Consider the following 14162-nt stretch of genomic DNA (forward strand, 5'->3'; position numbering starts at 1 on the left):
ACTGCAGTATGGTCAAGAAAAACAAATTCTCTACAAACACCTACTACCATTTTCTCCACTTAAAAACTTACATAGCGCCTTTTTTGGCTTAGTCTAACAGAACTCACCACACAAACCACCTAATGTGCACAGCAACACTTGTTTGTGCATGAAACCCCATTGGGGGGAAAAGAGGTAAAATGTTCTGAACTATGAGTGTGTGGGGATGGGGAGAGGGCGAGAAACTGGGGAGGGAAAGGAGGACGATGAGGTAGATAGAATTCATTTTTACAGGCTCACTCCCTGCAGAAAAGATAAGTACATTCATCTGTAAAAAAATTAAAGATGAGGTAGGTTTGAATTAACGTTGTATTTTTTCATTTTCTCTTAGAAGAATTTCCCTGAGACAGTTTCTTCCTAATTCAAACACAGATTAGAAGACGAGAATTCGATTGTTTCCAAAGTCGACCACAACAATCATGCCATCAGGGGTGACAGCTATACCTGAAGGACGGTCCATCTGACCAAAGCCGCTTCCCTGAGTGCCAAACTTGCATAAAAAGCTACCATTTGACTCGAATATCTGCACCCGGTGGTTTCTGGAGTCGGCCACGATGATGCGCCCTTCTTGATCCACCGCCACTCCCTGCGGGCGCAGGAACTGGCCATTCCCGGTGCCCTCCGAGCCCAGAAAGCGTGCTGACTGGCAATCTGGATGGATGACCAGAAGGCGATGGTTGTTGAAGTCTGTCACTACCAAGTGGCCCTCGTGATTGAAAGTCACACCTCTGGGGGAATCAAAGTGCTTCCAGAGTGCCCCTTCGAAGCCATACTTGTTAAGGAACACGCCGTCGGGCCCAAACAGCTGAACGCGATGGTTCCTCGTGTCAGAGACCAGAATCTTGCCCTCTGCGTTGACGGCCACGTCCCATGGGTAATTGAATTGCCCGTTCTTCGTTCCTTTCTCCCCAAACTTCAGAATGAACTGCCCCTCAAATGTGAAGATCTGGATGCGATGATTGTCCTTGTCAGCCACAACGATCCTACGCGAAATGTCACAGGCTACGCCGGCAGGGCGATCGAACTGTCCTGGCCGGCAGCCCAGCGTGCCAAACTTGTGATGGAAGGTCCCACATGGCTTGAACACCTGGATGCGGTTATTACTGCGGTCGGCAACAATGATGTAGCCTTCTTTGTCGACGCTAACCCCCCAGGGGCGGCAAAGCTTGCCGTCGCTGTCTCCCTCGCTGCCAAAGGAGAGCCCTGGCAGCCCAATGCCTATGTAGCTGCGCCCAGACTTCACCACCACTTTGAAGGGGCTGTTCTCAATGTGTTGGTTGCACATCATCACGGACACCAGGTGCTCTCCCTCGAGCTGTGGACGGTAGCTGACCAGGTAGGTCCCATTTTGCTGATCGCTGACATCTGCCCCGAAAAGGTTTCCATCTGGGCCCATCACCACTGCAGAGATCATGTCGCCTCCTGAAAGGCGAGGCTCACCATCGTGGTCGTAGCCGATCACGGTGAAAGAGGTCACTTTGCCCTGCAGCGCACGCTTGAGACCTTCCCCAGTGGCTTTGGTCAGAGGAGCAAAAGCCCCACTGCTGACAAAGCCCATTGATTTAATGGCCATATACAATGCCTGGTCAGGGGGAGTGAACATGATCCTGTCGTCTTCCTGTGGCTGGAGAAGGCCTCTCACATTCTTCAGCTCCTGCACCTGAGCCAGCATGCGGTCCCGAGCCAGAAGAATATCCATGGTACGACCCTCCTCCAGGACCTGCTGAACAGCACTAATGGTGTTATCCAGCTTGTTTAGGTTCTGACGTAACTTTTCAACTTGCAAGTAGAGTGACTTAGCCTTGACTTGACGAATCTTTTCCACCTTGCAGGAGACAAGGGAGAGAGAAAAGCACACTTACATTAGGAAAGACAGCCCACACCACAGACATTACCTAGTGTCACCCTTCTACATAAAAACAGCTGACCAGGTGTTAGAGCACGTTGACACAGCTGCAGAACAAACCTCCAGAAGCCACAATGTAGACAAGTAGAAATGAGGAAAAGTAATTAATTATCCAAATTCAGGATTATTACTATTTCCTACCCTCCATGCAAAACCATACATTCTTATCCTGCAGATCTGCTGCAGAGTGCCAGTTGAAAGGGAGAGTCACTTGCTTACTAACAAATATTTGCTTCCTCAAATGCTATTCTGTTTTCTAGTTGCAAGGTATTTGACAGATCAACTGAAAGCACATCTCATCTAGCCCCCAGGGAGAACAGAGGTTACTGCAGGCTCTCAAGAAGGAGCAGAGGCTGAGGCTTCGCTAACCAGAATTGAGACCAACCTCAGAAAGTGGACTGTTATCACACAGAGCTGACTGAGGCTCAGAGTCAGCATCAGCTAACGCATGTGGGCTCCTGTCATTCCCCTGCCTGCCAGCAACGTTTTCATCCGACTAGCAATACCAGACATCTATCTCCAGGGATTTTTAGGGTCCTATTATTTTAATATTTTCTTGTAAATACTGGCAGTCATACTGAGCTCATGCTCTACAACAGGATGCTTTGTCAATGTCACTTCAAATGACACAGAAGGTTGCTGCCAGTCCCTGTTTGGGGGACTGAAGTTTGTGCAAAAACGATTGGCTTGTAACTCTCCTTTATATAAGCCTCTGTTTATCTTTACTTGTGAAAAACCACTTTGGACCATCTGGCAAAGACACCTGCTTTGTGAAACTAATGAAATGTATTTGCTTTTTTGTTGCAAAAATACATTTCCTGATGTCTGAATACCTGCTTGGCTGCAGAACAATACCTGATATGTTTTTTAATGAAGGAAGACTCAATGTCTGAAGACTCCTTGGCTATGCACTGTCTAGATAACATATGTACAAGCATACTATTTCATTTAAAGTTCAGGCATGCAGGTTTTACCAAACTATTTAAAAAAAATTAGAGAGGTTTCCTCCAACAGATTTCCAAGACAAATTACTAATCTTAGGTCTCAGCTCAATCCTTAGACTCAGCTTTGGTATCCGAAATTGTTCATTAACACACTTGATACAAGGGCTTGGATAGCTTGTTTTGCTAGAATCATTTACCATCACCACCAAGTTTCCATCTTAAAATAATGTTTTATAACTTGAAGAAAACTTGCTATCAGTGCAGATATTACAATGAAGTGCATTTATACAACCTCTTGGGATAAAAATAGCTTAGGGGCAGCTCTTACTCTTCCTATACTAGGAATACCTCAAAAGAGAAAGCTGCCAAGCTTCTTGGAGAAGGTTAATAGTGGAAAGTGAACTTGTCTCCCTCAATACAAAACCTCAGAAAAAGCAGCATTAGAAGTACAGTAACTCTATAAAGTGTATTTTTAATCTTGCCACTGACACTTATAAAAAGAACTGTAGAAAAACAAAAAACTTCTCCTGTAGGGGATTAGTCTCACTGTAGCTAGAGCAGTTCCACACCATAAATTCTTACCAGATTAGCCATTTTGCTGACAACAGATATTAAACCAGAAAATTACTGTTTCAGTTAATGTTGATGGAGAAGAGGGGAGAAATGCTTTAGCAGGATGGCACTGCTTCTGGGCAGCATGTGCCTCATCAAGGACATGTACAAGCCATCCTGCCTGGCCCTGCTAGTACAGGCAGCAGCCACACAGCACCTGGTTTCCAGCCACACTATCTGGTGTGACTGCTTATTATAGGAGCATTGTCAGTTTACTCATAAACCTCTCCCATCTTGACCACACGTTTTTTGCTCCCCTTTAATAGTCCTAGCAATCATGTGGTCACAGGACAAGTCAGCTTGACTCACTTATCTAAGAGTCCTAATCCTACAGCAGAGTGTTTCTGTTCAATTCTGCAAGTGGGACCCACAGGGCCTATCCAAGCTAATCTGTGCTAAACAAGCAGAGAAGAGCCACAACCACTAAGTTACCCTTCCGGAATAAGGAACTTGGCTGTTACTTCCTTTCCTCCTCTCAAAATACCACACATGCATCATGGCTGAAATTAGGCCATGAGCTTGGCATTGTGCAGATACTCTTGCTGGAAAGTATTCTTTTGTTATACTAGTTTAAAAAAAAAATAATCAGAGGGAAGACACTACCTTGATTAAGAGTAAAGGTTTGTAGTTATGGGCACAATGAAAGTTAGTCTCACAGAATTTCTACTAGTCTTTTTTTTAAAAAAAGGGCAACATGCACAGCTTTGCTCCTGTCCTTTATGAGAAGTGGACTGGAAAACCCAAACACTATATACCTAGTTCTACAGCAACATATTAAAGATGTTTTGAAGAGTTTCTTTAAACATGGTGTTTAAATGGGATCTCCCTGGCCAGCTGCTGAGCCAGCAGGGGGAGTGCCCACCTCATGTGTGGGGCTGCTCTGAGGATAAAGCAGCCCCTACAAAAACCTCCAGCACAATATCAACCAGGGCCAGAACCCAGCACCCTGCTACCTACAGAAAAAATAATTCATGGTAAATTGTAGTGTTTCGATTCAGTTTTCCTTGGATATCAGATTCTGACCATATACTAGCTTAAGGACTTTTTCAGTTTGAAAAGGCACTTGTCAGCAGTACAAACCACAAATGTAAGGGTGCATACCTTCCAGAGCAGCTCACACTCCCGCTCTTCCAAGGCCTTCTTATGTCTAGTAGTCACGACTTTGACTTCAGACTGTACCACCTTCGCTTTCATCTCAACCTGCTCTGCCACAGCCTGGGCCTGTTCAATACTCAGCTGTGGAGAAAAAAAAAAAGACAAACACACTTAAGGTTCAACCAAACCAATTAAAAATGCATCAGAGGACTACTGCTTACACTTCACTACACCTTCAAGTGAAGGCATAAAGTGACAACTCTTACTTTCTTATCAGGCCTTCACCCGTTTCATACACTGGAGCTTAAAGACTGACATTAGTTTTTAAATACATCTATTACATGGAGTTTACACCTTCAATGTATCATGCATCAACACCCTAGGACTAAATTCCCTGTGCAATTCCAGCAAGCAGCTAGTATGGCAAACAAGAGACTGGCGCAGAAATTCATATTAATGTTTTACTAAATATAGAGAACCCGGTTTGTCTACTCCCTCCAAACAGTTCAGACTCTCACTGTGGGATGGGTCTGCTTCCAGTAAGAAATTACACTGTAGGGAACAGACTATGCTGTCTATGCATCTGAAATACCCCTAACAGAATGTGAAGTTAATCAATTTTAAAAGAAAAATCAAAGATCAGACAGTTATCATTAAAAAGCAGTCATACAGTTGTTTACAACTCAGAGACCAAATTCTTTCTAGTGTAACCTTGCAATACTAGTATTTGAAAAACATTCTGTAGTAGTATTTTGCAAATATGCATAATGCACCTGAAAGGAATACGTCTCTCTTCTCCTCTCAAATTAAGAACTGTTTCCTCAAAAAATCCTTCCCAAGCTACTCGCAGTTTCATAGAATATTACAGAAAGAGGCATAAAAATCAAATAAAAAAAGCAGGCAAATCTTATCTTTTTCTTACACATCTGAGGAACTAGTCCATTTCATAACTGGAGGTAGACCTCAAACTGCCTTCTCACAGTTTCTGGCAGGCAAATTTGACTTAACATTTAAAGTTGACAAAAAATTAAAATCTCATTACACATTTAGCAAATGACGTCAGAAATGGCCCCAGATTAAGGCTTTGTAAGAGCCAGCAAACCTCAGGCCTAGCTGGAAGAGTCCACATGTAAGAATACTGTGCCTCTGTCACCTCTGGTTTGCCATTCAAATACAGAACCTGTTTCTACTGCAGGGAAAAGGTATGCATTTCTTCCAAAACAGACCTGGATTCCCATCAAGTAGGGCAAAATCCCCTCATTCTCTTACAAAGAGAAAGATGCATCTCCCTGAGAAGTGTTGTGCTATCCAGTCATATTCCAGTTCTAACAAGAATGTCTGTGAAAGCATGAAAGTCTGGATTACTTATTTGTGCTTTGTGTATAGCAGTACCCATTAGAACCATGATCTGTGTATATGCTTCCTTCATACCTTACAGATAAGAGCAATCCCAACTTCCCTCATGATTCCCCACTAAAACCAGAGTCCACCTTTCAAGAACTCCACCATAGCAGGAGAGGTAGCAATTCCCCATGGATGCTGCAATCTTTCAACTTTAGGAACCAGTTATGGGTAGGGCAAGTAGCTAAACTCAATAACACAAGGTTGTCCATCAACAATTCATGTCATCATCTGAATTTATTTTTACTTGCCCAAGTATGAACAGCTCAGATCAGTGAGAGATGCCCAAAACACTAAAGCTCTAATATTGTCCAGGATATTAGTAAAGCTTTGGTAAAATTCAGATGATTCTGGACTCTGCTCATTTAAGCTAGAACAGCCTAGGAAGGATGACCAGATGACCAAATATGCAGAGGTATGGTGGGGGGGAATAGCAATAGACAAGTTATCTATATTTGAAGCAAAAGCCAAGAGCATTAAGTATAACTTTTGGGAGCCTACTTTACATGGAAACCTCTTGTTCACTTTGATTCCTGTAAGATGTCAGAGTTCTGCCACGAAAACTCACTCCTGCTGTTCTGCAGGCATTTCCTGTGTGGAACTTGTCTCAGAGAGGTCAACTTTTTAGGAAACATGCTAAGCAGCAGTGTTTCTTGTTCTGGTCAAACATCACAGAATCTTTTTAATAACTTCTTGTAAAGAAAAACTGCTTTTATGATGCACTCTCCTCATGGTATGTCATGATTTTTCCAGCGCTAGTGAATAAGATGGTCAACCAGTTCACATGCTTGGGAGATAGAAGGCAAGGCCTGTGTTTAGCCAAGAATTGTGCTGAGTTATTGAATCTGAGATGGAGAACAACTGCTTTGTTTATTGCTGTTGGCCAATACAGTAAATCGCCTATTTGCAGCTGTGCCTATTCACTTGTGGCTTCTCAGGGTTCCAAAGACAGCCAATACCACTCCTCATTTTATTAGAGATGTCACCAGTGCCTTGTGTTTGTTAAAAACAAGTAAAACACTTTGCAACGTATCTTGTAAACTTTAGGGTTGAAAATGGTACTTCTAATTCCTCAGAGTAAAATTTAAGTAGCAACAGTGCTTATGCAAGGTGATATGGTTCCAGAGGGCCACAACACAAGGAAACTTTGCACATGGAGCTTCCAGTGGAGCAGACAAAACTGTTCTCATGAAGGAAAGCAGTGTGGACATCCATTACTAGTTATTGCTACCAGCACATTTCAGTTTTGAGTAACAAGTGAAGGGCGAAGCTGTATTGGAACCCAGGCATCCTTTGCAAGCTCCCTTTAGGTGGGCACCTCCGTGAGATCCCCTTCATCTACATTTTATTGCCTGAGGGAAAAAGTAGTAATGATCTTACTACAGTGACACTGACACAGCTACTGATGCTACAACACAAATCTATGAATAAACCAACTGCAAGAGTCAGAAGAAGCAAAGTAGCATTGTAGAACTTGGCTGCACTTCTGGATGTCTGTCTGGGTTGACCACAGAGGGGCCCAAATCAGGATTTGCCATTCTGTAGAATGGCAGTTTCAGTCAGTTTTCACACTTCCTGTCTGCTGTTGGACATTAGGAAATGGACCCTCAAGTTACAAAAAACTTCCTACAATTTCATGTTAATTTAAACATTCCCATGGAATATTTAGTGTTCTAGAAATATCGCTGCTCCAAGTTTTTGCTACTGGTTCTTTAAATTAAAAATTATGATCAGAAACATATAACACTTCAGGAGAAAGAAAAAACTATTACAAAGCTCGTGTTCTGACAGACTACAAACAAGAACAGAGTGACTTTAAGGGTGCTGATGCTCTCACTGCATGGTTTCCACTGTCCAATACTCAAACTAAATCAGTATGTCCACAGTTACATCCACACAGCACACAGTTATTTGAAGAAGCTAACTTAGGTCTCTGAAACAGCAGAGCCTGTTAATCCAGATGCTGAGCCATGATGATAGATTACATCAATTCAGTTCTGAAAATTATCCAATTGAACAAACTGCAGCACAACATGCCACTGTACCAGCACCACGAGACACGTAAAGGCTGCTTTACAGTAACTGTATTGCAATGCTGGCTTGCGTCAACATTTTTGAAAAGGTCCCTAGGATTTTTTTATTCCATCCATCTGAAGAAAAGAAGGATGCATAATTTCTCAGGCATTAATTCCTATATTTAAGTCTCCTATTTTAAGTTTTCCAACGAAGGTACAAACACTGGAGAGAAAATTCAAACTTAAAAGCAAATTTTGTTTTCTTCTGAGGAATTCTCCAATATTTCAGGGGTGAATGGACCACAGGTATTGGCTAAAGAATCTTAACTACACACTTCCCTACATCACTAGGGAGGATTTACACTTCAAGGAATTTAAGACTAAGTTATCCCTGCTTAAGGGGGGGAAAAAGCCGAGATGCCTATTCATTAACTTAACAAACTCCTCTCCGGCTTTTAAAAGCACATTAAATAATAATAAAAAAACCAAAACAAAACAAAAAAAACCAAACAAAACAAAACAAAAACCCAAACCACTCAAGGAAACCTTTTGGTATGTCTCAAGTTATCCCTCTTCCACCAAATGGAAGGTGTTCCAGCCATAAATGGTTTGTTTTCAGTTCCTTATGGTAACAAAAAGATACAATGGGCTTGTTTCACTAAGTTTCCAGTTACTTATCACTGTTTCAGAGCAGAATAAAACCAGGACATAACAGCAGTCTGCCTTCAGCATCAAGAACTGGATATAAATTTCCTACACTAGAAAAATTAACTGGAAGATCCTACAGAGTATAGTTACAGTAAAGACACTAGTATTAACAAGCTTAGCAGTGCATTTGCAGTAATATTGGTGCAGATATAGCACAAATCACAGTAGCTGGACCAATTTACATGTTTCAGCGTAATAAGCATAAAACACTAAACCATTCTCAAAGTTCCCCACAAAGACAATTTTAAAAGAAGCTTTGATAGAGAGAGGGCTAGAGGCCAGGTAACCTCACGTCAGATACCACTAAACAATCATTTTGGTTTGTATGGCAAGAACAGACTTTTTGCCTACAGTTTTAGGTAGAACAGTAGTTTAGACAGTTTAGACAGTGAAACACATCAAATTCATCCTCCCCGATAACCATCTGCTCATATGCTGCACTAAGGAACCCACTGAAATACAACACAAAACAATAACTAGAAGTACGAAGAAATTCAGCCTCTATTGATAAAAATCCCAGATTTAGGAAAGCACAATTGACTCCATTTTGTTTACAAAGTTTCATTTCAGATTCTCAAACCCACAAACCTGACTTCAAAGCCACACACAAGGGGGCCTGAGCTAACTCAAAGTGACAACCCAAAAACGATCCCTTGCAGCACAGCGGTGCCATCCTTCTCAGGTATCGACCTCCCAGCAGCACAAATCCATATGGCAACCCACAGGGAAGCTTCCACTGAAGGGCAGAGGCTCAAGGCAACAGATCAGCTTCCTCTTCTGGCTGGCTGAGTTTCTTACAGTATCCCCTCGCCCCCCATAAAGGCGCTAATTTACTTCATACCACCTCCTCCACAATTTGGGAGGGAAGAGGCATTGCCTTAATGTCTGACCTGCCTTACCACCCGCTCCTAAGCTTTTCATGACGGTAGATAAGAGAGTAGCTCCCACTATGTTCTGCACATGACCAGTCTCACTGGTCAGTGAGAAGCTTGCACTGTCAAACATCCCAGCAAAAACAATTATAGGCTCAGCTATAAAGGAATTTGTTTGTTTTCCAACAAAACCACTTTTAAGACAACTGAGATGAATAAATCAAATCTTATTGTAATATGTTCACCTGGAAAATTAACCCTAAATGGGAGTGAGCACTCAGTGCTTTACTGTCAGGCAAGTGCATTAGATTACACGCATACATACATACATATATACAGTTACACACGTATAGATGTATTTTAAGAACGTGACATTTTGAAGAAGCCATTTATCTTTCATCATAACAGATTTACGTTCAGTTTGTGACCTAGTCCTTGGAAAAAAATCTGAAAGAAGACAGCTAAGTGTGCACTTTCATGAGGTAAAACAAGGCAGCAGGACATGCTCCCCGCATAGAAAGGCAGCAAGCAGTCCTGATTCCTCCCACCTCATTAATCCAGTGTCAGCTTTGGCTTTCATATCATCCTATGAATCCATCTGAGTCTCTGAAAAGGCTGGAAAAGTATCCCAGCAAGGAGGATAAGTTTCCACTGAGATAAGAAAGAGGTCCTACAAGCAACTGAGTTGGGTGTTTCTGCTTCATTCCCTGGCACCATCGACAGTCCTTGTAGCAGTACAGTGAATCAGCCAGGGGGCTGACCCAGCCAAAAATTAATCCCACGGAAAGGTTACCCATTCAGCTGGATCAACTCACCACACAGGCACACAACCACAAATTCTTGTATTAGGGACAGGCTTAGAAATGCATGATTCTGACCATTGTGGCACAGAGAAGCAGAGAAAGCTTTCCATTGCTACAGAATTTCACTGAGGAAAAAAAAAAAAGAGCAAGCCACTTGCTATCAAGGCTTGCTATTTCTTACAGAGGACTTCGACTCCTTTGAAAAGTGAGGTTTGGACTTTTCTGGAGTGACAGACTACATCAGGCTTCAGTGGATCAAGAGGCTGAAATGTATCCCAACTCACAGCAAATTTTTTAAGTCTGAAAAACAATCTTTCCTCCAAAGCCACAGGAAGAGTTTAAATAAACATTTCTTCCTAAAAGCCTTCAACTTTGGTTAACCAGATACTCTCCAGCCAGTTGACTCATGGCTTGATTTCCTCTCTCCTGCAACGCCCTTCAAATTCCACCTTTTCCCCTTTACTCTCAACTATCCCTCCTCATCCATCCTCAACATCTCATGTCAGGGGAGCTATCACTTTCAGAGCCTATTAAGAGTTTCTAGTACAGCATTAGGAATCAGTCAAACTAAGAAGTGTTACTACAACATATTACTTTTCAAGCCTCTTAGAGTTCCAGTCTGAGAGGAGCTCTAAAGCAATATGTTCCTCATATTACAGCTTGTACTGGCATTTAATTCTCTGTTGACTATTTCCATACTTTAAGAAAACCACACAAGCCAATTTCTTTTAATTTAGAGTCTAGTTAACTTTAGAGTTTGTTTCAAATCCATGTTGACATGCTGTCTTCCTCCCTAGGATAAACTTAGAGCTTCACAGTCCTGTTGTCCCAACAAGGAAAGTTCTGCTTTATGTAAACTTGATGCAGTTTCATTGTATCAACCCTTTGAATTGGGCACCTTTGATTTTAAGTCACGTGCTCTTTTAGTTGCTGCTGATGTTGCTTCAGCAGTAGCTGTCTAGAACTGAACAATCTTCCCATTCCTGCATATGCACATACAGATTACCACCCCCTCAAATTTATAATCTGTTTGCTGACTACCCTTCTTTACAGTGATCCAGATTAAAAAGCCCACTAAACCAATAAAATAACTCAGCTCTTGAAAGCATGGTTCATTTTACAGATCTTTACAAGACACCCGTTTAACACTTCCAAGATAGCCTCTTCACCTGGATGGGCTGTGTAGTGAGACCAGGGCGAAACTGTACAAACTTAAATTCAGTAGAACTGCTTGTTCGAGTTACATGAACATAACCAGTACCATCACCTTTTATCTGCCCCATCAATGCAATAATCAGCTCACCACAATGGCAGGAGCCTCCACCATAAAAGCCAGAAGAAAATGGGGAAGGACCGCACAAAGTAAACTCAGTAAGAAGGAAACCAGGCACAAGAGCATTCATGCAACACTAGCAGAGTGGTACTCAATGCTATCCCTGCTCGTTTTTACTCCAAGGCACAGTCCCTTCTTCAGTGATTTAGCCTCACCTGTTAGATGATTAAGAGCCCTGGAGGTCAACAGCAATAATTTAATTACTAACAGACAAGCCCTTGTCTAGGACAGCCTGGAGAAATTCAGAACACTGCACCACTGCACTGAACTCTGATGATCTTTAAACTAGCATAATCCCTTTCTTCTTGCTCATTTTGGGGACATGTGGGATATTTTGGGGACAGTATGGATACTGCTGGCGAGCCTTATGATTCAGATTAAAACAAATCTTGGAAGAAATTAAGTTTTGCAGGACTCTGCCTTAAGGTAGAGTTTTAAATTAACCACCCACCTGCAAAAACTTGGTGTTTACTGTTCTGTTGTAACAAGTTAACATTGCAAGCTAAACTGAGACACCAACAACTGTTAACTATCTATACCATCAAGTATTATTTCATTCCACAGAGGTAAAGATTAATGAGCAAAGGGTTAGCTGCTCCTGTCCCACGGAACAAGTTTACTTCCCTCATCTACTAGAAAGCAGTGACGAGTGGACAGTGAGCTTTGGTCTATTTTAATTATTGTTTATACCATGCATGTGCCAGGAAAGCACACCTAATTCAGAAAGTTAGTCTACTTCCTATCCATGACATTCTACAAACGTTTACTCAAAAAAAAATCTTATTAGTTAAAGCACATAAAACTGTTGAGTTTTGTTATATCCAGCTCAAGTTTAGAACATGAGATTCACAAAACTACAAGGCAGTAGATACGGAGTGAAGTTTCCCACTATGCTTTCCAGATCCAAAGTCTATCTATACAAATAAAATTACTGCTAGTATCATAGTAGTTACTGCTAGGTATTACTCAGCAAAAGTAAGTATCTACATGCCACTGCAGTTTAATTCCCTGCGTAAATTCCTTTTCTAGTTTGAAGCACTATACTACCCTCATTCCACATATAAATATTTGCATTATTAAACATAGCTGAAGTAGAATAGAATAACAGGCATACTATGCATCTGTGTGTGCAGAGTAATCCTTGAACGGAGATAGCTCTAGATGGTCTCTGCACATGCAGGTTAGAAATTTCACACTAATTCCAACAGCTGATTAGTATTTCGTATTTGGCGGCAACACTTAAGACATAACCAGTCAAAGGTAGTTAAAGTGTTAGATGCTGTACAGGCAGAAAAGATCCTAAAAAGAAGTCTTCGTGATAAAAACAAAACCAGGTTTGGCACCGCTACACAAGACCAGAGCTTTCTTCATAATGCTTCACACCCAAGTGCATTTGTACAGAGCTTCGTATATATATTGTGATTTACATGACAGGATTATGCTGCAAGAATGCAAAACTCATAACAGCACTTTATTTTCAGCTCCACCACCACTTCTGTCAGAGATCTGAGAAAACAGAAGGGGTGAGAAGACTGACAGCAGAAGCAGAGAGCTTTCTGCCTTGACACCTTGCCCTGTAACAGACAAGCTGTGGGGGGGGGAGAAGGAGGGGGAAATAAAGTACTCAAGTTGGGAGTATCTTACTTGAATAGCCTGTCGTCCTTGCTGAGCATCTGCCAGGAGTTGAATGGTGAGAGTCCTGGAATCCTGTAGGGCATCTTGGAGGTAGATAAAGCTGTGACCCACATGTCGTCCCATGGTACATTCACGACATATGGGGACAGAACAGGTATCACAGTAGAAATGCAGTACCTTTAGGGAGGAAAAAAGAAATCTGTATCATTATTTAATGAAGAATTAAAAAGAAAACAGAACCAGAATGTAAAAAAATCCAAAAGCTCAACTATAAAGGAGATGGTTAGAGGCAGTAGCAATAGGCAAAGACCTCACAATAGTTTCTCCACAGAGGAAGAGCTATCCTTCCCAGTCAACTCCAAATCATACTCTAACAGTTAGATGGAAGTATCCTTGTTTTCTTTGCAATACAATAGTAGGAAGAGTGTCCACAACAGCTCCTCTTAAGAGCGGAAGCCATCTGCCAACACTTGCAGATCGGAGATGCCATCTAAGGCAAGTTTCAGGTGAAGACTTTTCCTGCATAAACAAACATCACATTCTCTTAAGTGGGTCATTCAATAACCAATACACTGGAGAACCACAGCACCAGCACTCCCACTCCCCAATAAAGAGAAAACAAAATCATGCATGCAGAAAACCATCCTCTATGTTTTCAAAATATGCAAATCCCTTATGTCCAGGGCAGCAACAATATTAGGCAAAACTGCCCCCCCTGCCACTCCCAACAGCAAAGCAAAAAACCTTTGCTTATGATGGTGTTTCCATGCTAATGATGCTTCAAGATGCTCGAGCTGGA

At 41.9% G+C, this 14162-nt stretch overlaps 1 protein-coding gene across 1 annotated transcript; it reads right to left on the reverse strand.

Moving 5' to 3' along the window:
• On the reverse strand, window positions 1-13534 carry TRIM71 (tripartite motif containing 71). Its single transcript, XM_027733397.2, has 3 exons — window positions 13373-13534; window positions 4603-4737; window positions 1-1864 (listed from the first exon to the last, which is right to left on the reverse strand). The coding sequence occupies exons 1-3, from the start codon at window positions 13484-13486 to the stop codon at window positions 413-415; spliced, it is 1701 nt and encodes a 566-aa protein (XP_027589198.2). The 5' UTR covers window positions 13487-13534; the 3' UTR covers window positions 1-412.
• Window positions 13535-14162: the final 628 nt, after the last annotated feature.

Source organism: Pipra filicauda, unplaced genomic scaffold, assembly GCF_003945595.2.
Source record: "Pipra filicauda isolate LSUMZ 115617 unplaced genomic scaffold, ASM394559v2 scaffold91_size2508729_pilon, whole genome shotgun sequence".
Lineage (NCBI taxonomy): Eukaryota > Metazoa > Chordata > Aves > Passeriformes > Pipridae > Pipra > Pipra filicauda.

Coding starts and splice junctions, on each gene's coding strand:
- TRIM71 (XM_027733397.2), bottom strand. CDS start 13,486: ATGGGACGACATGTGGGTCACAGCTTTATCTACCTCCAAGATGCCCTA. Junction 4,738..13,372: donor AAGGACGACAGGCTATTCAA/GTAAGATACTCC, acceptor TTTTCTCCACAG/CTGAGTATTGAACAGGCCCA. Junction 1,865..4,602: donor AGTGTGAGCTGCTCTGGAAG/GTATGCACCCTT, acceptor GTCTCCTGCAAG/GTGGAAAAGATTCGTCAAGT.